The following is a 25,218-nucleotide window of genomic DNA, read 5'->3' as shown; positions in this document are numbered from 1 at the left end:
TTTCTTCACAGCCATAATGACTTTGTAGCGATCCTGGACCTGCCAGAAGGCGAGCACCAGTACAAGTTTTTTGTAGATGGACAGTGGGTCCATGATTCCTCAGAGGTACATCAGTGTCATTTGTATTTTATTGTGTTATTGAAAGTTTTTCCTTAATACCAAATAGTTCAGTTCCGCTTTTTGCCATGTTACAAAGACCTATGACGTTACATGAGAGGATAAGGACCTCCGATGCAAAGACATCATTGTCGTGGAATTTGGTCAGGAAACCACAGAAGAACTAAACGTCCATTACTGTTATTGCAGTCGAATCCTTTTTAAATTCTAGGGAAATGTGTGTGCAGTGTTGTGTATATAATATTTATATACATTTCTCTTTTGCAGACGGTTGTGACCAGTCAACTCGGCACCATCAACAACCTGATCCAGGTGAAGAAGTCAGACTTTGAGGTGTTTGATGCCCTGCATGTTGACTCTCTGGAGTGCTCAGACACATCAGGTCAGTTACAGTAAACACTGATGAAAATTAAACGGAGGTGTTTTGCAATGGAAAGTTTAGTCAAGCCTTGAAACCCACTCAGCGGTGTTAATGTGCCTTTTTACGGTTGCAGATCTGTCCAGCTCCCCTCCAGGTCCTTATGGACAGGAGCAGTACAGCTTCAGGCCTGAGGAGCATTTCAAAGCCCCACCTATACTCCCTCCTCACCTCCTCCAAGTCATACTCAACAAGGACACCAATATATCTGTCAGTGCCTCCATCTATCTGCCATTCAGGTTTAACGCTTTGTTGTTGTTGTTTACCAGTTTCTTTGTAAGTTTTCCTCGTACTCTTTCTCGACAGTGTGACCCTGCCCTGCTGCCTGAGCCCAACCATGTAATGCTAAACCACCTTTACGCCCTCTCAATTAAGGTAGGTTCTCACACGTTTCCAGATGTTACTGGCACCCCATGAAATACACACGTTTCCCCCCCAGCTCTATTAACTATACATCCCCGAGCAACCCAATTCTGTGGAGGGGTTTGAATCTCCCTCACCTTTCAGCCAGTGAATCAGACGGTCGTGCAAAAACTAACTTAATACAATAGTCGTTAACTCCCAAACTCTGAAATCTAGACTCATTTTATATACGTTTTACTTACTCTACATTAATCAATTACCTCTGAAGTCAAGTGCCTCTGAAAACATTCACACAGCAAAATTGTACAACCAACTTTTAAATGTCAAAGTCTGTTGCTGTGACAAACATTCAAAAGGACATAACCCTGCATAACTTCTCATGTTACTGAAGGTGCTCACTAAAGAAACTCAGAGCACATCTATTCCCTCCACATGGCTCTCAGCATGGTGACGGATCATAGCTAAGCGTGCTAACAGTGCAAACAACGGCAACAGTGCTGACAGCATTCAGTGTTAATCTGAGGGGCGACTAGAGGGTGGGTTTTATCAGCTGTAACTGCTTCATGAGCGCAGTGCTGAGCGGCGGCCGTCAGCTAACTAGTGGAGCGCATTTACATGCACTAAACGCCACTTGGGGCCGACCCTGCTATGTCAACAAAGCAAGGAGAAGCTCGGATTACAACACATACAGAGGGAGAGCGACTTCATTCCCATTTTAAAAATAGACATTACCTCACTATCTTATTAATGCTCTGAATATCCTATAGAGAACATTTAAAGCAACCACATTTGTGGTCAGGATGGTTCTACTAAATATGCCAGTATTACAGTAAGACACCTTTTATCACTAAATACATAAAGGTTTTCATGATTATTAAAAATCAGATATTTACATTATTCTCTGTGTGGACCGTTTGTTTGTCAGTTTCACAAATACGAGCATCTCATGTTTATCTGCTCCGTGGGTTTGGGTCTCTCTAATGGCAGATTGCCGTTGTGTTGTGTTGTGCAGGATGGAGTAATGGTGCTGAGTGCGACTCACAGATACAAGAAGAAGTACGTCACCTCCCTGCTTTATAAGCCTATCTGAACCACAACTTGGGAGCTCCCCGGTGCTTTTAGAGAGCAGCATGCTGGTTTTCTTTTTTGTTGGTAGCATCACATTTAGCCAAATCTTTCACTGAAACCAGTTTACAGGCAAGCAAAAGGCCAGTAGCTGCGACTTCAGCTTGGTTTTTTTAAAGGCTGCACTTCTGTCTACATAGGGCTCTGAACAAAAGTAGCAAAGTGTGTGTGTGTCGGGTGTTGAAGAGAGAGGAGAACCGTACTGTGGCTTTTGCCTGTAACATCTACTGACTGATGAGACTGATTCAATCACTGTGTGTATTGGAGTGTTTACTGCACCTTGTGAATATATGCATGTCTGTGTGTGAAACGAGGAAGACGCTGATCTGTGAAGGATCCATTTCTGTAAAGGTGATTTTAAGGATGCTCTCCTAACGTGAGGGGTTTTGAGTGTTCTTGGTGTGGAGCAACAGTTTGATTTTTAAAGTGTTGTGTCGTCATATTCTCGTTGAACTGATTTGAATTACGTTTTGAAATAATTGACCCGACGGTATTTATGGCCAGTGCATGTAGAATAACAGAATGGTCTAGAGATGCTTGAAGAGAGTAGCAGACTTGGCATTGGTACTTAGAACATGTTTAATTCTGCCGTTTCCTTTATTTTGACATTTTTCGAGCACTTGACCATCCTGAGAGTGTTGATAGAAGCTTTTAACTACGCAGCAGGCAACTCGTACTGTGCTGTAGCTTTGTGCTTTTCCTTCTTTAGATATGATGACCTTGCAGTGCTTTTTGTGTGCATCCCTATCGAGTTCTGTTCATCAAAAAGGAACGTACTGTCTGTATCTGTTCCACGTGTAGTCGTACACTGAGGCGTGTACACTTAACAGTTTGAACTTGCTGCTTTGCATGCGTTGAATGTCCGCAACTTGTGAGGGTACGACACATTTACTGAGTTTGGTGCACAAGCAGATCGACCACATTCAGAATTTGCAGGGCTATGAGGAGAGTTGATTGCACGTTTGCTCACTTGTGTTCTTTACAGTATAGCCATTGAAGATGATCTGTATTTTGAGGTATGTACTTTTTGTCAAGTCGTGCTGTTTAATAGTCTGCATATACAGTATGTATCAATGGTTGACACAGACTTGTAAAAAGGGGCTTTCATAGCTCCTGTTGGTGTTCAACTAGACGCTCTGAAAGTAATTTTTGAATGTTGAGCCTAGACATGAAGTTTTGTCCAAAGAGTTTTTAAGGCTGATGTAAAAAGTTATGGAGGACAAGCGCTATGGCGGCGTGGTGTTTTAAGGCTAAAACCCAAAACTTGAATTTTACAACTCTTTTGAATGTTTTTGAGTGTGATGATTCTCTGTACACTTCTTTGCAAATAAAGAGCGGACATGCTGGTCCTAATTCCTGTCCGTTTGTCTTTTCCGTTTTATTCTGTATGAAAGTTGTTCTTAAAACAAAAGTTGTTATTTGTTCATTTTACATTTGTCTATTAAATCCATACACTTTAGATAAAACCAATCAAGGTCGATCGCCACACAATACACGGCGGTTAGATTTGTGTCTGACTTGATCCTGACCTGCTCTGATGTCATGTCAACGGTAACCTCACGAGGTCGCGGCGGGCGCGTTTGCTCTCCACCGACTGTAAGACGCAGGGCATGATGGGAAATGCCTGGCTGTGGCCGTATCAAAGAGCTGATTGGCTCTTAGTTTTGACAACAAACACTGTTCTGTAGCAGAAAAAAATCTATTTTCTGTGTATTTGTAACATTCAATAATAGATTGTAGGCTATTTGTCTCGTGTTGTGTAATAAAGATGTTATCTGTTAACAAACATCTGTGTAGTTAATAATGAAGGTTTATATATATCCGTAATTTACAAAGAAAGCCAAACGTAGTCTCGTACTCCACAGATGGATCTAACAGGATGTAAATGTCTGTGACTTCCTGTCTATTCTTTGAAGGCTGCTGGAAACTGTCCGACTTGATCGCAGCTTTTTGTCATCGGCCCCTCGAACGAGCCTATTTTGTGAGTTTTTATACCCTGCTCCTGGAGAAACAATATTTAACTTTTGTCTTTAACAAACTGGAACAAGGAGATAGTCTACATTCTGGGACAAGGACACACTTATGGCCTCTATGCATCATTTCTGTCTCAGTTACTCTTTTACCAAGTAAAAAAATAAAAATTGAATAGGTCTCAACCATGCTGCAGTGCTTTAGAGGGTGCGGCGGTACACTGTGACATCATCCCTCTTGAGTTTGGCCAGATGTGAAACAACTTGATGTTGAGATACTTTTGAATGAACAAAGGCACAAAGCTAACTGGGATATAAATACATAATCAATTTGAGTAAAAATTCTACAAAAGTAAACCACACAAGCTTTTTAAGTGTTTTATTCATCCTTTCTCAAATCGTTCACTGATAATACTTTTGCCAACACAGCACACTGTTAACTGTCATCAGAGACAGGATTCATATGAGTCCTGCATCGGCTTTCTAGTTCATTATGCACAAACTCAGAAAAAACTGCTTTCCTATCACATAAAAGCTGCACCAATCAAATAGCAGTATATATACATACGAAAATCAGGACCAACAATATATCGTTTCAAACTGCCGTTTGATTCCCTTCTTTATAACAAATGGCAAAAAGGCTTTGTTCACGCTCCAACAAGGTGCTTTGTGGATCCAACGTGTCATAATCTTTCCAGTCATTGACAATTCTTCAAAACTTTTGTCTTTTAACTTTATCCATTTCAAAAGGAAATATCAAACTTTTTATCTCTGTTGAAATACATGCCAACTTTTGTCTCTTTTTTTTTATGAACACTTGAGTGCAAACAAAACCTAATTTGGTAGATCTCAGGTAGAAGAGCGCGAGTTCAAAGCCAATTCTACCACAGAGAACACTGAAGAAGCTCTCAAGCTAATAAATGTAAAGGCAAGCGAAGCAACATTAATCAGAGCTTTGTTATAGGTGGATGATATTGGGATCAGTGACTTAGATATCATGAAGGCATAGTTTGTGATTTCTTATCAGCCTATGCGATTCAAAGTGACAAACTCCTCTAACATATAAATCACACATTGCAGGAAGTGAATGCAGCAATCATACTCGTACTACGATGATGTTTAACATCAAAATAAAACATAAGCTATTGCACAGCTACCCAGAAAATCAACTTTGCAAAAAGCAAATGTTGGATGTTTGTTCAAACACACTCACACACACACATGCGCGCACACACACTCACTCAAAAGTTCATACAGAAATGGCAGGTTATTTACAGCGTAAAAATGGCAAATGTACAGCAAAACTAAATTTGAACTGTTATAAGTGGGAGAATTAAAGATCAATGATTGCACCAGTAGCCTGCCAAAGTTTGCATCATCTATAAGAACTTGATAAACTATATTGCTATTGCCATTGGAATCCTAAGACGGCCTGAACCAAGAAAAATAACATGAAGACAATAGCATATGGCCAAGTGGGAAAAATCCACTCTGTTGTGTTTTGGTCCAAAAAAGTAGCTCATTTCGGTCGGACAATTCAAAATACACTGAACCAGCTGTCTAACGGTTACCGTCTCTGTGGTTCTGGAGGTCCTCGGAATAAAGACATCTCGTATCCCTACGGTCCGGTCTGAACCGACCTGGGTTTGTCGTTCGCATGGATAAGGCAAGTCAAAGCAAAGTGAAGAGTTCAAAGACTTCAAACTTTGGCAAGTATTGGCAATCTGCTGTTCCATGACTTCGATTTTACAATCTCTGTCATGCATCAACAGTCCGGTAAAAAGTACAATCGTTACTCTGATCGTGTCCTAACGTTGTTATGAGTGTGACTAATAATCCAGTGTCAAGCAAAGAAAAACCAAACCCGGTGCAGCATTATCATTCAAGAAACATCATTATTGCACATGCTCGTATGAGAACTCCTACAGAGGAGCTTGAATACGCGTGTTTAGCCTGGTTCCACTTCAGCACTTTAACCTCTTTTTTTTAAATTTGTTTTTACATGTTCTTGTGTACATCCTGCTCAGAAATCACAACCAATCAGATGTTTCAAAGCCGTGAGCATTACATTTACCATACTCCCTTGTTTTTGACTTATTCAGTACTTCAAATTCAGTAGGTAGGTGCCTAGAAAAGCACCGTTAGGACCCAAAAAGAGGAGGCGTGTGACTTAAATAGAACCTTTCTCTGGCTTTTTTTTCTGCTTTTCATATCCCTTGGCTGATGTTTGAGAAAAGCTTTCATAAGCTTCTTCAGTGAAAGTTAGGATGTCTTGTCTTTGAGTGTGCTGTTTTCGTTCAAGTGAGACCTCTCTCAAGCCACGATTAAACATGCATGAACATCTATTCCGTCCGCAGGCTGTCTGGCTCTCAAAAGAGGATGCTCTTCGATACAGATCAGGGGGTGTACTATAGAAACTTTCCGATTTTTAACTCGCAAGTAAAGTTCTCTCAAATCGACGGTTCATTTTTCAAAATCTCAAAAATCCTCCCTTGTAAAAATATTTTTCAAAATCTCCTTATCTGTTTTAATTATCCTGAAAGTTTCTGTAATACAACCAAAAAAGCCCAAAGGCCTTTACTGAAACCAGATTGAGAACACACACCTGGTCTGAGATCAGTGTCTGGGAGCATCCTCAACCAGCTCCGTCAGTAGGACGCACTTCACTGAAACCACCAGAGGGACATTTCAAAAACCTTCAGTTACACACACGATGAGGCATACTGCCGACTGTATCACTCAAAGACAATAATGCATGTGGTGGGAGTGGGTAGAGAGCGGGTGAAGGGAGTTTGGTCAGGCTCAAAGGGCAGATTATACTGCACACGTGTTGCCTGGAGGAGGGACAGGTGGAAGCACTCTCATGGCTGGACGGTGGTTGGGTGGGACAAGAAAGGCTGGGGGGGGGGGGGCTGGAAGGAGGGCGGCTGTTTCAGCATAGAGGTTAGAGGTCAGAGGCGGTAGCATTGAGGCTGGTTCTTTAACAGTCTAAAGCAGGCATTGGCTGCTGCGCTTCCTCGCTGCCGGACGTTGATTGGCTGCAGCTCCGGAAGCACTGCTGGTCTTCAGGAAACTGTGATCAGCAGGCCGCTCTCTGGCAGCACCTCCTGGGTCCTCAGCTGGGTGTCGGGGCAAAAGGAGAAAAAACTAGATGTACTTTATTATTCACCAATCCTCATACAGGCGGATAAAACGGACAAACTTCTGGCGAGGTGAAATGTTGAAGGGACTGTTCTCCATTTTGGCAAATGCGCCTATCTGCTTTCTTGCAGAGAGTTTGATGAGAAGGTCGATGGACTGTTATCTCAAAGAAACAGCTAGCCAGTAAAAAATCCACCTGCTAGTTATGAGCGGGATCATTTTTTTTTACCGGCTGCAGTAATTCTGAAATCTTTGCTAATTAATGAGTGTTAACTCGTGAGCTTTATAGGTGTAGGTAGGTAGACGGTGTTATCTTCAGACAGAGACAGGCTAGTGGTTGCCCTCAGTTTCTAGTTGTTATGCTAAGCTAAGCTAACATGTCTCCTGACAGCAGCTTCATATTTAGTGTACGACCATGAGAGAGGTGGCAATCGCCTCACCTCACTCGCGTAATGTTAGTTGGCATACCATTCCCAAAATACAACCACTTGCAGGTGAGAAGCTGAGAATGAGTGATTAGAGAATAACCAATGCTGTTACTCAAATTCTCTGTCTCTCACACACACACACACGCACACACACACACACACACACACGCACGCACACACACGCACACACGCACGCACGCACACAGACTGTGTACTGCGTGCCTTGTGGATGGAATTAATGTCATGTTGATGTGTTTATGACTCCACTCAAGCCAAACATTGAAGGGCAGCAGTGAAACCTTGTATTTATAGCTGTCACACACATGTTTTTGTGTGTGCATCATTTAGCGATATTGTGACAGCATGCACACAGAATGGAAACTGCGCACCGTGCAGTTATTTTGGTGCCAACTTTGTCCAAAGCTATGAATAGACTCAACTTTAATACAGGGGACATGTAGAGGTAAACAACACTTTAGTGCACTGGCGTCTTACGAGCTGGCTGTGTGTGCAATTTGGTTTCGGAGTTGTGGGTTCAAGAACAACTCATGGCCTTCAACTTTAAAACTGTTGTTTACATTAGCTGAGTAGTTGTTGGAGGATTTTAAGATCACCGTGTCAGGTGATAACACACCAAATACAGAGCTCAGTGATGGTCATGGCTGTGTCCCATGTGGAAAACAAGGTGGCTACAAATAGATTATAAAGCCGCCCAGGAGTGGTACAATAAAGTCTGTGTGGAGCTATTTGTGTATGGCCAGCTTGTTTTCTAGATAGGACAACCTCCCATGCTTCATTTCTTCCTGATAAACACTCTTTTAAAGCAGGAATGTCATCAAAAGTTAGTTTAACCAGGATGCAGTTTGCTGTGACGGGATGGTGAAGCAGTGATGTCGGCATGGTTAGAAAAAGCAAATCCACACGGAGGTAAAAGCTGCCCCAGACCACAGAGTCACCCGTATTTACTTTTACACCCACAGTTTGACTAGTAGGTCTAAACTACTACCATCGGGTTAAAAAAGCATCTGGGACAACATCTACCTGTTTGCAAGATCACAAGATGTCAAACAATTACCAGCATAAGGAGAGGAAGAGGAGGAGCTTAGAGAGGAAAGTCTCAGCTCATTCTTCTGGGGAGTTTAAAGGAGCAGAGGAGAGACAAATGCAGGACGAAGGAACAAGTGAGGCAGGAAAGCCAAAAGTGATGAAATTACATCATGAAGACACCAGCGACATGACAAAACACAGTACTTATACACATAATACTGTGACCTATGGAGTATGCACACAGATACCTATATCATGTCTGATGTCCTGGATATAATGGTGATGTTTGCTTACCTCTAAATTTGTCCTGGCTTTCTTCAGCACATCACGAGTCCTTGACACTGCAAATAACAAGGAAAAAAGATGTTTCTATATTGTTTCTACTACTTGAGCCCACAGATGATACATTCATGTCAACACGTCATGCGCTGCATGCATTAACAAGCAAATCAAAGGAGCACATGTGATTTCAGGTTTGGATCTTGGATACAACATACATCTGATGTTTCTATCCAAATCCTCAACCTGGAATTTCTCTGGAACTTCCAAAAAAAGGGACAAAGCACAATGTTGTCTGCTGATAAGCTTTCTTTCTCTTTTTCTTTTCTCAAACCTTATTCGGTTTTGTTTTACACTCAACCTTCCTACATTCTTCCCTTTCACTTTTCGTGGCTGTGTGCACCGAGCAGCGCAAGCAGCACTCTCTCCGTTTGGTATTTTCCGAACCGTCTGTGCTTCCAAGACCTACTGCTTTGCGTAAGTTTTCTCTGATTATCTCTCTTTGTCACACACAAATGCACAGAAACACTTACACTGGTTGACTATGAAGTGCTCCATGTTCTCCTTGGTGCGGCTGGTGCTCCTCAGTCTGTGAGTCGTCCCTTTAAGAACCTCTTCCTGCTCTGACAAGCGCAGTTTCAGGGACAAGATCTCCTCCTGCATACACTGCTCCTACACACACACACACACACACACACACACACACACACAAAGTGGCATTTTTTATCAAAGCGCGGCTCTCTCACCAAACATGTTTGTGATACAGCTCTTTAAAGGATAGTACTGGTGATATTATACGTGTATTTTTAGTACACTGCCTGTGTGGCCTAATACAGCTTATTCCTCTGTGACGAAGAGCTCCATTGTTTGTTAAAAATAAATGTGGAGCCACACCGGTGCTCCCGGTATCATGTTCCTTCATTAATATGAAGACAATACAGTGTCCTGCTGCACACTAGCACACCAAATTCACAGCAGAAAAATACACTATTTACACCATTTGAGTAATTTTTGAAAAACAATCTAGCTGTTTTAGGAAATCATTTAACCCTACGACCTGTTTAAATATCTTCTGGAGGAACAAATGGGCTCGGGGCTGAGTGCCACAGACATGCCGGGTATGTCGGAACACACTGAGAGACGATTACATTGTTGATTTTGGACTTGTCATGGGATTTGTTGACAATAACACATACCGGTACATCGTGTATATCTCCAGGCTTATACTTTGAAAGACCAGACCAGTCGTAAACTATCGAAATGTGTCCCAAACCTTCTTAAGGTTTTGGATGGAGGGATCAGTGCTGGGCAGAGCTGCTCTCCAGAACATTTTCAGCAGGGACATCGCCTCCTCCAGGATCTGTCTCAGAATCTTGGTGTTGGACAGCAGACTCTTCCCACATCCATAGTCCAGGACCTGCATGCAGACCTCAGTCAGACATTTGTGCTCCGTAGTCATGACTTGTTGTCATTGAAAATCGGTCTATGGCCCTTTTGGCTCTCACCAGCTCACTGCTCTGCTTCTGGTGGCCCTCCAGCAGTGGTGGGCCGAGGCAGGCCTGCAGGGTTGTCTCCATGCGCTGGACGAGGCTCCCGCCCTCGAGGACTTGCTGCTGAAGAGCGCTGAAGTCATCCACATGGCCGATGGCGTGGCGGCCGTTGCGGTTTGCAAATGATCCGTCAGGGGCCTCCCCCTCCAGCTCAGAGTGAGGGTCAAGAGGGTCTGTTGGGAATTAAAGCGCTGAATGTCATTTTGAATTTGACTTTGCGTAACATTATTGTATTTTTTTTGTATTGCCAGTTCAGAAGTGATTAAAACAATATTCGTTCAGGCACATTACAATAAAAACAAGAAGTTATTGTTGTTGCAGAACAATCAGTCCACACATTTAAGACCGATTAAGTTGCAAACATGCAGTGCAGTTAAAATCACACCATTGGCAATGCTATGGCTGTCGTCAAGGTCTGAGTAGGGAGGACCGGGAGATCCACAGTTAAACAGACCAATGTCCCTGACTGGTGGAGACGGAGCTGGGTCTGTGGAGCACACAGAAACAACAAGCCCGGCTTGGACACAGAGCAAACCACACCACAGCACACTGAGCGCCACAAACATGTTGTGTTGTTGACGTTGTGCCGTCTCACCGTGCAGCAGCTGTCGCCTGTAGAAGTTCTCTCTCTGAGGGCTGGCAGTGAGGGCGGAGAGGGAGGGGGTCCGGGGAGAGCCGACGCCCAGCTTCTGCTCCAGCTGCTTGTGGAGCTCCAGTTGTTTGAGGGCACTGTTCTCCTGGACGCTGTTCTGCAGCTGGGCTCGCAGGCTCCTCACCTCCCCGAGCAGCTCCCCAAGCTCCACCGGTAGACCTGGGAGCTCACACAGGTAGGCTGAACACAAAACACACACTCACCGGAGAGTCGGACAGGACACGCTCCTGCTTTAGTGCCCCTTGGGGTTTGGAGTACTTAGATGTTTAAATCAATGTTTTTGTTAATTTTGTAACTATAGCATCTTTCAAACTTTCAGACTTACCTTTGTTGGCCTTTGTGCTGGAACACACTCGATCGTACACTTGTAGTTCACTCTGCAGGGAGTGGATGAGCTCTCTGCTCTCACATAGCTGCTGCTGCAGTAGAGACACCTCATGCTGGAGCCTGAGGAGACATCACAGTACATTACAGTCAGAGATTAGATGTGGATACACACACACAGACAATCACAATTTCTATCAACGAATCAGTCGCTGTTTGATTCAATCTGCACACACACACACACACACACCAACCTGTTGGTTTTCTCCTGACTGGCCTGCCGTTCCTGCCTTAGTATGTGTATCTGCTGTCCTTGCTCCTGAGTGTGAGCCTGAAGTCGTCTCAGCTCCTCTTTCCACTGCTCTGCCTCCAGCTCTGCTTGTTTCAGGCGGGCGCGTGCTGTAAACACCGCCTCCCGCAACTGCACCACCTCCTCACATGTGTCTGAGGAAAGAGGAGAGTTCAAAATGGGTAAACATGCATCTATTCCAGAGGACAATACTGTGAACGTTCAGATGAAGTACCTGTGGAGGCCTGGAGGCGTGACTTTAGACCCAAGTTTTCTTCCTTCAGGACTCGGATCTCATTGGACAGTTGAGTGACCGTGTCCAGTCCCTGAATGTAGATGTTTGTTTGTGTCCCTGAGCAAAAAAAAAAAAGAGAAGTTATTTTTTGTAATGTCTTACATGTAGAGAAAGAAGTGACAATGTTGCAGCGAGGGCTGCGATACCTCCATCACGCCCGCTTGAGGCCAGTCTCTCTTCCAGCTGCTGTCGGAGCCTCTCATTGGTCCTAATGGACTCCTCCAGACGCTGACGGAGACACCTCACCTCCCGCAGGTGCTCCTCCATCAAATTTACCCCTAGAGACAACATAACAACAATATGGTAATAATCATTTGACTCTTCTGAAGACTTTGTATGTTGATTACTAACAGACAAAACAGTAGAGAGTCCCACCGGCATGGCTGCTTCCTTGCTGGTGTCCCGATGATCCAGAGTAGCCTCCAACTTGCTGACCCATGTTTTCCATGTCCCACAAAGTCCGTCCCGTCACTAGACCAGAGTCAGGCTTCATCGAGTGGCCTTCGGGGATGCCACCCAGCGGATACTGTTGAAAGGCATGATGGGTTTGCTGGCTGTAGCTGGAGAGGTCGTGCTGGATGTGGGCACCCGGTGCGAGAGTGAACAGAGGCTTGTCATGGGGAACTGCAAAGCCTGGAACCACACACACACACACACACACACACACACACACACACACACACACAAAAGAGTGAAGTGTGTGTAAAAACTCGAGGACAACAGAGGAATGTAATTAATCTGCAAATGAGATGGTTGCCAACAGGCGATATTATGGAAGTCGTGTCTTTATTTACACTTTTCACACATCACTCCCCCACCCGCCCTCCCCCGCCAAGGCCCTCACCCCTGTTCTGCTCATTCATCAGTTTGTACAGCGTGTCCAGCTCTGGGCGAACAGCAATCACAGACAGGGCCCTGGGCCGGGGGTCAGAAATGACTTCTTTGCCCCAGACGTCAGGGCCAGAGGGGCCAGAGTAGGAGTGGGAGACAGGCTCACTGAAAAGGGCTGGAGGAGAATGACACGTACAGAATGTGAAGGAGGAGGAGGAAAAAGGAAAGGTGATTTTGGGGTACTTTGCATGTCAAAGCCATCTGTAAGTATCATACCTCTAGAGGACTGACTGGTCAAACCCACAGGGGCTGAGCAATGCATGTTGGGACAGCTGCTGGAGTACTTAAGGAAGCCATGAGGAGGAAGGATAGATGGATGGACTAAAGGAGGGGAATGAAAAGTGAGAGGAAGGAAGAGGCACTTTCCAGATATGGAGCGCTGGAACATACAAAAAGAACCGTTACCTTCTTGTTCTGATCGATGTCCTGGCTGCTGCAGCCCGTGCTCCTCCTGGTATTCTCTGGCGTCTAAATCGGAGCACATCTCCAAGTCTTCATTGGTTCTGTACTCATCAGACACCAACGACGTTCTGTCTGATTGGTCGGTGGTCTCAGAGAGGGCATGGCAGCTGGACGGGGTCTCTGGACGCTGCTGTAGCTTGCTGTGGAGGGACTCGATGATTTTATCTTTCTGCTGAAGCTCCTTACTCAGCCTACATGTGCACACAAGACAATCAACCATTACAGTCTGGACTGACAGCTAATAATGAAAAATGAACAACTAACACTGTTGCCAGGCACTCTATATCTAAATCTATATCATAATCACTGAAAATGATGGACAGTAAGTTTTTATGTAGCTCTGCATAATTTGCATATGATTATCCTCGAGTACAACATACAACGCAAGGAAGAGTGTCGAGACGCAGAAATTAGTCAATCAACATCTACTGCAACTATTTTCATTATAAATGAATAAATAAAATGCTGGTTCCCGCTTCGTAAATGTGAAGCTTTTTTGAATCGGGGGCGACCGTGGTGCACTGGGTTAAGAGGTCGTCGTGGGAACCGGAAGGTCAACGGTTCGATCCCCGACTGGGACGTGTCACGTGTCGAAGTGTACCTGAGCAATACACTGAACCTGCGGCTCCCCGGGTGCCGCTCAATGGCAGCCCACTGCTCCCTATATACAGGGATGGGTCAAATGCAGTGTAAAAATGTATTTGACAATAAAAATGGTTTCTTCTTTTCTTCGTCATACTGAATAGTTTGGGATTCAGGATCGTCTTAAAGTATATCTGCCCATGTGAAGTAACGTCCCTTACTGTTTCAGTTGCTGAAGCATGAACTCCCTGTCTCTCTCCAACAGCATCCTAAGAAAAGCTGTCTCTCTTGCTTGTCCTCGAGCCGTTGAAAAAGACCACAGTGAGTCCCTGTATATGGGACTGTTCTTAGAAATCATAGATTTCCACAGGGCAGCCATCAGTTCAGTCCAGGAAGACCAAGTCCTCGATGCACTACAGACTCTTTGCTGTCTTCCACTGAGCACGGTACCACTGAATGAGGCAACGTCAGTAAAGGATTGTCACACAGTCACACTGAGCCAGCTGGTGGGACACCTGCACTGTAAGACTATTCAATGAAAGCAACTTAAGGTTAAAGGATCCATGCTGGGGCCTGTGTGTGGATTAACAGCAACCTTCTGTCTCCTTCTACCATAAGGAGCCATGTGGTGTGCCGCAGCAGGTCACATGACAAAGTCAACTAATCACTAGGACAGTAGAGTAAGTGCTCTACGAATACCTTCAAGGGAGGCCCACACATCTCAATGCTGCAGGGCGTTCTATGGATCAGGGTTTTGTTGTTCTTTTGAAAGCACGTTAGCAAGCCGACTCACCGTAGGGCAAGCAACTCATGGCCTGTCTTGTCGTCGTGGCTCTCTGCACGGTTGCCTATGGAAGTAAAACAGGAAAGACAGCATAGGAGAGAGGAAATGTCAAAACATTTTTAATTTGGGCATAAAAGGACCACAGGAATGGGAAACTATAAAGCATGAACCCTCTGTCTGTGCGATGGAAGATATGGGAAGATGTTCCTTACGTCCACTGATCTTGGCGACCACTCTTTGTGCCAGGGCTGAGTTCTGTGCCAACTGCTCTCTGAAGCTCTGACCCATGTAGTAATCAATATCATTGGCCCGCAGCAGCTCCTCAAAGGTCTGCAAGTTGTAGAGAATTTGAGTGGGTATGAGAACACCGACTAAACACTCTCATATTACTTCCACATGTTGGTAATATGTAGGAATGTGATAACATGTGGTTTAGTGATGTAGTTAGTTAGCTAGTGCAGAAGGGTTTGCGGCACCTTGGTGGTATCACCCAGGTGCTGGGTGAGGATGTGGCCGACTCCTTGCCCCTCTCTCACCCTCTGCCTCAGGTGGGACAGCTCACGAGCTTGTGCCTGGATCAGAGAGTTGTAATTCCTGTGGGAGGGAGGGAGAAAATCATTCTCATGTGCTTCAGTGAAGTGATTCTAGCAACAAGAAAGGTGTAACAGCTACCTCTATCTTTAACCACGTCTTATCTGTCTCTGTCCACTCACCCAGGCCAGGTGGCACATTTCCCCTCCTCTGCTTGGCTTTTGTCCTCCTGTCTGGAGCTCTTCAGTTGCGCCTCCAGTGACGCAACTCGTGCCATCAGTTCTTGCAGTTCCCTGCTGGGTTTGGACCCTGAGAGAATGCCTTGGGTGTCAGACATCCAGCCTTCATCCTCTTCCACACCACTGGGGGCTGGTGACGTCTCAAAGGCCCAGTTTACCTTGAAGGTGAGAATGAAATGAAGGGCATCATTATGGATAAAAACCTACTGAACCTAAAAGACCAGTCAGTGATGTAGAGTAGCTGGTTAATGCTACAGTACCTTGCGTGGGGTTCGCTCCAGGCTGGAGGCGTAGTCACTGGTGGTAGACAGGGAGCGGACACGCAGCTGCAGCCCACGGATCACCTTCTGGCAGCGGGTCAGCTGTGAGCGGAGATCCCGGACCAGATGCTGCAGAGAGGCTGGCTCGTCCTCCATTTCACCTGCGTTACTGCTGCCAGCGTACCAGCTGCCCGCACCTTCATAGTCTTGCTGATTGGACAGCGACGTGCACATCTCCAGGTCATCAAACTCTGAAGGAGGGCGAGATGAACAGACACAGTGATTCATGATTAATGCGGATCAGTGAGTGCATTTTACAGGAGAGGAGAACATCTGTGTGTCAGTTTGATTGGGATTTGTTCTGCTTGTTACCTGGGCTGCTGGCGTCTTCTCTCTCAGCTTCGTTCTCACTGCGACCACAAGTCTCATAACCCAGATCCTGGAGATCCACCTGCACCTGCTTACTGGCCTGCTGGACTGACGTCTCCGCTGCAGAGACATAAGTAAGGAATGACTTAAATCTGGTAAAGTTATCAGTGTTTGATTCAGGCTTTGAGTACGTTGCGCGTGCGTTGCTTCATAGCTGTTCCTGAGAGTGACTCACTGAGCAGATCTCTGTAATCCTTTAGTTGTTCAGCCTGAGCGTGGACCGTGGCTTCAGACACCATCAGGCTTTCCTGCAGCTCTCGGTTCTCCTGGTGGCTCAGAGCCAGATCGGAGCTCAGGCGGGCCGCCTGCTCACGAAGACCCTCCTCTATATCCTGCCAGAGCGCTCCCTCCTCGCCGCTGTCTCCAGCAGGCTCCACCTCCTGCAACAGTAACATGCTTCAGCAACTCTGACATGTGATACACAAGAAAGGAAATCACATGTTTTCATAATTTTAACATATAGGGAACTTGTTGGGAACAATGTTTTAATTGACATGCTTATTATCACAGCGATGATGTCAAACTACAGGAACTGCAGGCACAGCAGTGACGACTCCATTACTCATATAAACAACCTCGGGACTAAAAGAACACAACACCCGTACATGGAGACAACGCTGCTCCTGCAGTTTACTGAAATCTGTTTTGTGATGTGTTGAAGCAGAAATAAAATAACTTCTGTTGTTTTTTGGCTGATCTTTAACGCCTAAAGAGTTCAAATGACTTTAATAGATTTGCAGCAGCTTCATAAAATGTCTGAGACAGGCAGTTACATCTGCAGTTGTAAGTCACTAAAAGTTAGATTTCTATGAAATGAAGAATGTGAAGAACGTGTTACCGTCTCAGGCTGGTGTGTGTGATGATGGGACGTCAGAGAGCGTGGCCCCTTGCAGTGCCTCTTCACTCGCTCGTCACTCAGACTAACGCCCGGATGACCTCGCTTTCCCACTGGCACCGGAGATGTTTCCTCCTCTTCATCTTCTTCCTCAATATCCTCCTCCTCTTCTGTCTCCTCTTCCTGATTCAAACTCCTGTGATTCCTCTCTGGGTTTGTCCTCAGTCGCACAACTCCAGCTGGTCCTCTGGTTTCTTTCAAAGCCTGGTTCTCCTGCTGCAGCCTCTGCAGTGCACTCCTAGCCCAACACAAGGAAGGAGGACAAAGTTGCGAGATCAAGTTGCCAGATTTAAACCCCTCCCCTGCAGCTCAGACAATCAAAACACAAAGTTTCAAGAGGAGCTCTGACACAAATGTGCACCTCATCTGAGCCACGGTGGTGTATCCATCCCTCTCCAGTTGTAACCTTATTTCTTCAAGCTGGCCTTCAAGTGTCTTCCTTGCTTCCTCGAGCTGCTTTACATCGGCTCTCTGGGACACCAGCGGTCCAATCACACCCTCAGCTCCACGAGCCTAAACAGAAGATGACGTTTTTTTTATTGTGCTACCATTTAAGCCATTACGTGAATGGTTTAAATTATTAAGAGGTCCATAAATCTATGGTTACAAGCCTGAATTTAAAGGGATTCAACAGTGAAATGTAAATAGAAGTATAGTCCACCTGAATGGAGGCCAAACTTCTGGCCGTCACTTTGTTATCATCCTCCTCTATGCTGTCCGTAAACTCGTCACTGCTGCCATCTTCATCGTCTCCTTCCTCCTCCTCCCCCTCCTCGTCTGTGCTGACCTCTGGAAACAAAGCAACCACATAAAACATCCACCTACTCTTATCCCTTTTGTTTATTTCTCAATCCGTCTGATACTTGGTTTTTGGATCGTCTCTTCCTCTCTAGCGTCCACTCTCTATCCCATTCTTTCCAGACCTCCAGTTTCTACGCTGAATCACCACTTTGTCATGGGACTGAAGGGAAATGTTAAGTCATACTCTGCCTGCCAGCCAAAAACACACTCAAGACAGCGCAACCCAGGACCAGAGTGTTCAAGAGAAACAGACAAATGTAATTGATTTTCCTTTATTTATTAAAATATCTTACATGTAAGGTTTAGTGGTGACTTTGTGCCAAAACTAAATATGTGTGCAGCTTTGTTGTGTGTTATTGAAATATTGTATATAGACACAGGACGCAGAGGCTCAGTAAAAAAGAGGCCGGCAGGAATTTGGCTTTACATAATAGGCCCTGATGATACACAGCAGACACGCACATATCTCACATACAGTGTGTGTGTGTATGGGTGTGTGTATCTACCATTGCTCAGTGCATTTTTGGAACTTATTATGGGATTAGTTCATAATCCGGATAAAGTTCAAAGGCACTATAATTTGACTCCACCCTAAAACAAGTATCAAAGTGAAATATATGAAATGTGTTTGTGCTGCTAGTGAGAGGGCGGGAAGTTCATGGAAGCAAAATGCTGGTTTATCATTGGATTGAACAATGTGCTCTCTAAAATGACCTCATTGAATGTGGGGCCGTTTAACACTGTGGCACCACATATCGTCACCACTCTCATACGGGATCATAATATAGAAAGGGGCACTCCTTGAAACGGTGTATGTTACGTGTATTTGTCAGTTAAAATAATGTGGATTTCACGTTTAAAAAGATCAAGGATGTTGAGTAAAAGGGCTCACATGAGCTTCCCTTAGTTTGTGAATTTGTCATTTTAGTGTTGTGAATGTCTAACTGGGCACGACAGCAGAACAGCCAAGCAAACATGAAAACCATGCCACAATATCATGCATGAGGGAGGACATCAAGACACAACACTAACTTGGATTGGAAGGGTCTGGTAAGACACATAGTTCTGTGTTTATATTTATATATGAAGACTGAATTATCTAACGAAATCTGTTAACAAGTTCAGATATTTTTGACCACATTTAAATCTGTGACTTTACAACACATTTATAACATGCGTGTTCTCGTGTGATAAAGTGCACATCAGGACAGACTAGGAGGCTGAGGATGACATAGGAATGGTTCAGATAGAGAAAGCACACTGTGGGTTGAGCTCTGGGGATAGAAGGAAGTGTTTTTTTCTCTTATTATACATATTTATTGTCTAAATGTTTTTTAATCTATTGCACTGTATTCACTTTATATGTTTATGTTGGACTAGAGAGAAACGTCTTTTCAACTCCCCTGTATGTTCAGTACATTGTGGAATTGACAATAAAGCAAACTTTGAAGGTAGATCAAAGATGAAGTGTGTGTGCGGGGGTTCAGATTTGGGATGCTTCTAAGACAAATTCCCAATTAAACACAGCAAACAGAAGTGCTTTTGACAAAAAGCCAGCACATTTTTATTTTTGTTGCATTTAAATATACAAAAAGAAGTGTTGACAAGGATTCCATCTCTGAGGCTAGATGAGAGGTCAGCACAAATCCCAAGAAAATGTATTCTACCTCATAGAAATATTTAATGGCCAAGTATTTTTCTGGCATTCACATTGCATGTGATTTATTGAGAGCATAGTGCAGACAGTAAAGTTATACTCGATATTATATTTTTCTGCTTTCTTGATACTAAGCAGACTAACTAAAAACAACACGTGTACTAAACTACCATGACGTAATCAGCGTGCACCAACCACCTTATATCCGGCTGACCTCATCTGTCAGACTAAACCATAACTCGTGCAGAGCAGGTACAACTGTATGAGAGCAATCCAATGGTTAACCTGAACTAGAGGAAACTACTTGACCATATTTTGGGATTTGTATCTCGGGCCTTGCTAGGTGTGCACGTCCTGTTCACAAACAGATGATACAAAAACAAATGACGGATGGTGAGACGTTCCACCGTAAGGCAAGACCCAACTTCACTGTGACAGTAAGGCTGGAAGAGTGACACCGGTGAGAGACAGTACACAGAAATGGCAATACAGAACAATCGCACTGCAAAGAGACACGCAGGCCGTTCCCGGAAACAATACAAAAACATATTCACACCACACTCAGAAAACATATTAATAAATAAGACTCTGGGTTGCACGTTGCCACTTCATACCATTGAGGTTCATTTGAACAGGCTTCTGCTAATGTCAGTAGTGCTTGTGCTATGAAGCTGCCTGAAAACTGATGGTCAGATTTTCTTTTTTTTTTTATGCACACTTAAGAGCAGAACTGTCTCGATTGCTTTCACTTTTTCTTTATGAATCTGACCATCAGTGACTACAGACAGCTCCATGTCACATAAAGTGTGTCACTCAGCAGTGCTGTGGTCAGTGCGTTAGTGACAGTGCCCCCTGCAGCCCTGCAGGCTGGACCCTACCCATCCCCACCTCCAAAGACGGGCTGCTTTTTAGCTGCCCGTTCCAGCATCAGGGCCATGTTACGGGTCTTGGCCAGGACCTCCTCCAGCTGTCTGCGGAGCGCCTGAACCGAGTCTAGCTCGGTGTGGAGGGCCTGGATCTTCTCAGAGCTGAAGAAAAGGGAAATGTGTTTCAGAGCAAAAAAAACAAACAAATCAAACCTGTATTCAGAGGAAACTGGCCTGTCACAAGACCCGTGTGCAGCTTCCCTACCTGTCACTCTTGGTGTGAACGTGTGAGAGATTTTGGTATAATCTCTTCTCCGTCCTCAGCGCATCGTTCAGCTTGTTGTACTCTGACACAAGCTGCTCCAGCACACACTAGATCACAGTGGCAGGCAGGGTTGATGAGACAGAATGAATGCATGTTATTAAGCAGCACAAACAGCCAAATACTGTCGAATTGATCGAGAATGAAGCAACACCCTACTTGGTGATCAGCGCTGTCCTCAGTGTCCTGCTGGTGAGCCAAAGACAAACGCAGAGCAGAGAGCTCCTTCTGCAGGGAGAGCGAACAAAGATGTGACGTGTGAGATTATTGTGAAGTATTGTTTTTACGTTTTTATCAGTGTCCACACAGATACCTGAGCCTCCCTCTCCTTCTTCAGTACCAGCTGCAACTCCTCCTGGAGAGCCTTCATCTCTGCCTCACTCTCTTTAGAGGACGGCTGCATCGCCTCCTCCTGGCCCTGCATCAGCTCCTGGCGAATAAAGTACACTGTGACGATCTACAGGTGATGAAGCAAGGGGGGACGCCAAGGGAAACAAATGGTACCTTGATGAAGGCTTCTTTCTCTTTGAGCAGACTCCGCAGGTGCTCCGCCTCTCCTCCCATCTCTCTCTCCATGTCCTGTTTCAGCTCGCACAGCTCTTGCTCTCTAGATGACAGCTGTCTGCGTAGCTCCTGCAGCTGGCCAGTCCGCTCACTAATCACAAGGGAGAGCCTGTAGGAGTAGTCCTGCGAGAGAGAGAGAGAGAGAGGGAGGGAGTGAGAGTGGAGAGGTTGAAAGATTTTTGTCATGTACGATTGCATTTCCATAACCATACCAGCAACACGACTTACCTGCAGATACTGGTCTTTGGAGCTGAGAATGTTGAGCATTTCCTGGACCTGTGCTTGGTGTTCATTAGACTGGCGGCTGCGGTCCGAGAGCAGTTCCTGGAAGAGCTTTTCTTTCAGCGCCAGCCGAGCTTTCAACTCCTCGACAACCTCAGTGGGACCAGCCTGAACTCTGGCAATAAGGGTGGCTGTCAGATCCTGTAAAAACAAACACACACATCAGCACACCTGTTGTATTTGTCAAATGGAAAACAAGTAGCACAGGTTTGTCTAGGTGGACTGGTTTTCCAAAGCTTTGAAAATGACATAGCAAATGATTAGAAGCCACAACCATAAAGGCAATACATGAGAGAGTGTGTGTGTGTGTGTGTGTGTGTGTGTGTGTGTGTGTGTGTGTGTGTGTGTGAGAGAGAGAGAGAGAGTTACCTGTGCCTCCAGGCTGTGTGTCTGTAGAGCAGCCTGTAGCTGGCTGATGATGGAGTCTTTCTCTCTCAGAGTGTTTCTCTCCTTCTCCTCACTCTGCTGCCTCAGCCACTGGAGGTTCCTGTAGGCCTCCGCCGCCTGTTCTAGCTCCAGCTCTTTGCCACGCACCAGGGCGTCCAGACTCTGATGGTCACAATCACAGGTGTGACCACACAAAAACTAACATAATACCTCATCTATATGGTAAACGACCCGTTTTGATTTGAAAAGGTTGCTTTCTAAAGCCTCTCTTAATATAAGATGGCAGGTCTGACAGGTCTGACATGTTTGTCCCGTGTGCGACGAGCGTACCGTGATGGTCTCCTCGTTGTTGGACAGAATGCAGCGGAGTCTCTCCAGGTCCCGTTCCTTCTCCCTGAGGGCCAGCTGAAGCCTCCTCACTTGGGCCTCGCGCTCCTCCACACAGCGGAACTTGTCATCTATGGAGCGCTGCAGATGGCGGAGGGGGAGAAAAATCACTCTGCTGCTATTCTGGGCACCCTCAACTGTGATATTCATCATGTTCTGAGCAGGTGGGCAGTATCCAAAGCTCCTGTTCCTTACAAACGTATTCCATAAATGAGTCAGGGTAGGAAAGTAACTTATTTTTTTTAGGGAACGCCACCAGCATTTCCTCCTGCTTCTCCTCAATAATTCCCATCAAGACTTTTTTTTTTTACTGTTTGTTGTGAAATTTTATGCTGACCTACTGATTTATGGGGAGTTTGCACAACTGTCTACTGCCGGCTCTCTCTCGAGTGCTGCAAGATGCATACCGAGGTCTTTTCTCTCCATTTCCAAGACTGTCGCATTAATCACACCATACATAGCACCGTGATTCACATGGAACAGTAGTTGGGGTCCTCATGCTATTTCTACCAAGCTACAATTGATTCAATTTACCTCCAGAGCTCTGTCTCTGTCCTTAATACGCTCTTTAAGTTTCTCCAGCAGGGCATCGCTTGGCTTGGAGCTTCCTGTTGACTCCAACATCTCAGAGTACTCCTACAGATACAAAGATTTTTAGACAGGATCAGAAATGTGTGCATGCTTGTGCATGTGTGTAACTACATACTGTATGACCTGAGTGATCACCTGCAGCTGTTGCTCCTTGTCCTGCAGAGAGTGTTTGAGCTGTGCGATGCTCCTCTCTTTCTCCTGCACCACAGTGTGCCTCTCCGCCTCGGCCTCCTTCAGAGCTGCTTCTTTAGCCTGAAGCTCAGAGCGAGTTTTCTGTAGGGCAGAGCGCAGGTCCTGCGGCACAGAGACGGGAGGTCACGCACATGCTGCGGCGTTCGTACTTCAAGACGTGTTTCACACTCACAAACCCACTAACCTGGTTGTGCTTTTCTGTGACCTCCCTGTGCTGCTGCACCTCCTGCAGATCAGAGTTGAGTCTGTCCTTGAACCTCGACAGGTCATCTCCTTGCCTCTGACTCTGTCTCAGGCTCCTCTGGCTGGCCTCCAGCTCCAGACCGAGGGAGAACAAGGAGCTTTGCACCCCCACCAGCTCGCCCTGCAGCTGGGCGAGCATCACAGACCCGCTGACCCCCTCTGGCGTCTACAGAATGACCAGATCAAAGTCAGTGCGTCATGCCCGGAGATGAGGTTTCTCACTATCAATAAAGAATGATCCTGGATCAGGGTTTGCTGCCACGATATGTGCGCCAAGTCTCACCTTAAATTGAGCAAGCTGGTTGCGGTGGACCATTTCTCTCAGCTTACACAGTGTGCTGTTCTGCCCTTCCATCAGCTGGTACAGCTCTTGGGCCTTAAAGCAGAATACATTGTATGTATGAGCATCTCTCAAATACAGGTATCATGTCGCACAGGTTGACAACAAAGATGAGCACTCACCTCACTGTCTTTGGTGCTGATGGACTCTGTGAGACCCTGAATGGTTCTCTCCTGGCTCTGAGCAGCCTGGCGGATTGAACGCAGCTCACACTCCATCTCATTCAGCTTCTCCTGCAGTTTCTAAAGAGGGAAACAGGTAACACTGGTTAGGCTGTCATCCGTTATCAGATATGGATTCATCAGAAATATCGAACTTTAAATGGGGCATACCATATTGTTGGCCTCGCTCTTGTGGATCTTGGCCTGCAGGGAATGGACGTGGAGCTGGGCCTTCTGCAGCTCGCTGACACATTGACCGGCTGCACACTCGTACTGGTTCAGTTGATTCTGCTGCTCCTCAACGAGGCTCTGTAATGACGGAGATAAGGTGTCGGCGTTTCATGTTTTAAAAACTGCTCGCTGTGAATGTCAACTTGCACGATCTTCTAACCGAATCGAGCAGCTGAGGAAGATATTTAGTTTGTTTCAAATTCATGAAGAATACAAGAGGCTGTGGGCGGCATAACTTTCACAGTGGATTGTGTTCGATGTGTAAAAGCTCTGCCCATTCACGCGTGTACTTTTTAAAAAGCCTCGATGGGGAGACGAGCCTCTGAAGCGGTGCCAGTGTGTCTGCATGCATGAGTTAGCGCGAGTGTTCTGTGGCACCATTATCTTTCCATAACCCCGTTTCCCTTACAGGAAGGATGTCATTTAGACACACAGACTCATACTTTCATTCACCAAGATCAATTTGTAGTTTCATGTAGTTGAGATTAAATGAAACACATTTTGAAATTTTACTGTAAAAAGTGTGTTTTCTAATAGCAATGATTACATTGACATGTCATTACAATAGGGCTATTGTAACATCCAACCAGAGTGGAGATGATAGGATGGTCTGACATTGCGTGGATCAGTTTGCCTCAAGGGCTCTTAGTGAAAATAGGCCAGTGGTGGAGTCACTCTGTCTTAATGTCTCCCCACATCGAACCTACTTCAGCCCCGGCTCGAAGAGCACACAGAGGCAAATACACACCCTCAGAAACCTATTGTTGATGATTATTGTCTGGAAGAATTTTCACATCGTTGAGCAGAAAATCCTGTAGTTTGTAACTGGAAAAACGGGTCATTAGTCTGCAGGCTGTATTCGGTATTTGGCAGCTGCGATGGATGTCACTGTAGATCATAAACACCTTAATTTAAAACCATTTAAAATACATAAGCAATTACATATTGAATTTATAGACATTTACGCTCACTAAATTGTTAAAAATGACTGCGCTTTCACTGTTCACTCTGTGCTTTCTACCTTATTGACGTGACGAATGACCTTTTTGAGTGCACACACGCACACGCTAGGTAATTGGGCCATGTCGAGTGTAACCGCTTACCCTCACCGTACTACTCATGT

The 25,218-nt window shown here is 45.3% G+C and overlaps 2 protein-coding genes across 9 annotated transcripts in view; one reads left to right on the top strand and one right to left on the bottom strand.

Moving 5' to 3' along the window:
* The window catches only part of prkab2 (protein kinase, AMP-activated, beta 2 non-catalytic subunit), a 5,039-nt gene extending 1,655 nt beyond the window's left edge, over window positions 1-3,384 (top strand). For all 4 annotated transcript variants that reach the window (XM_079284412.1, XM_079284411.1, XM_079284414.1 and 1 more), the window contains exons 4-8: window positions 12-105; window positions 385-499; window positions 612-745; window positions 842-910; window positions 1,911-3,384. In XM_079284412.1, coding sequence (XP_079140538.1) covers window positions 12-105; window positions 385-499; window positions 612-745; window positions 842-910; window positions 1,911-1,988 — 490 coding nt within the window. In that variant the 3' untranslated portion in view covers window positions 1,989-3,384. The remainder of the gene's footprint in view (window positions 1-11; window positions 106-384; window positions 500-611; window positions 746-841; window positions 911-1,910) is intronic.
* Window positions 3,385-4,357: 973 nt separating this feature from the next.
* The window catches only part of LOC306789253 (myomegalin-like), a 35,906-nt gene continuing 15,045 nt past the window's right edge, over window positions 4,358-25,218 (bottom strand). Inside the window, exons 7-46 of one of the 5 annotated variants that reach the window (XM_079285105.1) lie at window positions 24,036-24,173; window positions 23,826-23,945; window positions 23,647-23,739; window positions 23,305-23,529; window positions 23,064-23,222; window positions 22,872-22,973; window positions 22,281-22,418; window positions 21,933-22,112; window positions 21,510-21,704; window positions 21,222-21,404; window positions 21,031-21,147; window positions 20,877-20,945; window positions 20,661-20,767; window positions 20,418-20,557; window positions 17,733-17,860; window positions 17,433-17,584; window positions 17,015-17,309; window positions 16,352-16,556; window positions 16,120-16,236; window positions 15,748-15,998; window positions 15,431-15,645; window positions 15,194-15,311; window positions 14,930-15,047; window positions 14,727-14,781; window positions 13,295-13,542; window positions 13,106-13,210; window positions 12,843-13,004; window positions 12,374-12,631; window positions 12,145-12,276; window positions 11,939-12,055; window positions 11,669-11,858; window positions 11,416-11,537; window positions 11,034-11,270; window positions 10,824-10,925; window positions 10,394-10,611; window positions 10,162-10,305; window positions 9,422-9,560; window positions 8,904-8,950; window positions 8,638-8,692; window positions 4,358-7,112 (exon numbers count right to left, since the gene is read on the bottom strand). In XM_079285105.1, coding sequence (XP_079141231.1) covers window positions 6,982-7,112; window positions 8,638-8,692; window positions 8,904-8,950; window positions 9,422-9,560; window positions 10,162-10,305; window positions 10,394-10,611; window positions 10,824-10,925; window positions 11,034-11,270; window positions 11,416-11,537; window positions 11,669-11,858; window positions 11,939-12,055; window positions 12,145-12,276; window positions 12,374-12,631; window positions 12,843-13,004; window positions 13,106-13,210; window positions 13,295-13,542; window positions 14,727-14,781; window positions 14,930-15,047; window positions 15,194-15,311; window positions 15,431-15,645; window positions 15,748-15,998; window positions 16,120-16,236; window positions 16,352-16,556; window positions 17,015-17,309; window positions 17,433-17,584; window positions 17,733-17,860; window positions 20,418-20,557; window positions 20,661-20,767; window positions 20,877-20,945; window positions 21,031-21,147; window positions 21,222-21,404; window positions 21,510-21,704; window positions 21,933-22,112; window positions 22,281-22,418; window positions 22,872-22,973; window positions 23,064-23,222; window positions 23,305-23,529; window positions 23,647-23,739; window positions 23,826-23,945; window positions 24,036-24,173 — 6,027 coding nt within the window. In that variant the 3' untranslated portion in view covers window positions 4,358-6,981. Of the gene's footprint in view, window positions 7,141-8,637; window positions 8,693-8,903; window positions 8,951-9,421; window positions 9,561-10,161; window positions 10,306-10,393; window positions 10,612-10,823; window positions 10,926-11,033; window positions 11,271-11,415; window positions 11,538-11,668; window positions 11,859-11,938; window positions 12,056-12,144; window positions 12,277-12,373; window positions 12,632-12,842; window positions 13,005-13,105; window positions 13,211-13,294; window positions 13,543-14,726; window positions 14,782-14,929; window positions 15,048-15,193; window positions 15,312-15,430; window positions 15,646-15,747; window positions 15,999-16,119; window positions 16,237-16,351; window positions 16,557-17,014; window positions 17,310-17,432; window positions 17,585-17,732; window positions 17,861-20,417; window positions 20,558-20,660; window positions 20,768-20,876; window positions 20,946-21,030; window positions 21,148-21,221; window positions 21,405-21,509; window positions 21,705-21,932; window positions 22,113-22,280; window positions 22,419-22,871; window positions 22,974-23,063; window positions 23,223-23,304; window positions 23,530-23,646; window positions 23,740-23,825; window positions 23,946-24,035; window positions 24,174-25,218 lie in introns of all 5 variants that reach the window. The other 4 variants (XM_079285107.1, XM_079285106.1, XM_079285108.1 and 1 more) reach the window with 4 other exon arrangements.

This window comes from Melanostigma gelatinosum (genome assembly GCF_949748355.1).
Source record: "Melanostigma gelatinosum genome assembly, chromosome: 15".
Taxonomy (NCBI): Eukaryota; Metazoa; Chordata; class Actinopteri; order Perciformes; family Zoarcidae; genus Melanostigma; species Melanostigma gelatinosum.
This window is presented reverse-complemented; position numbering and strand designations above follow the sequence as displayed.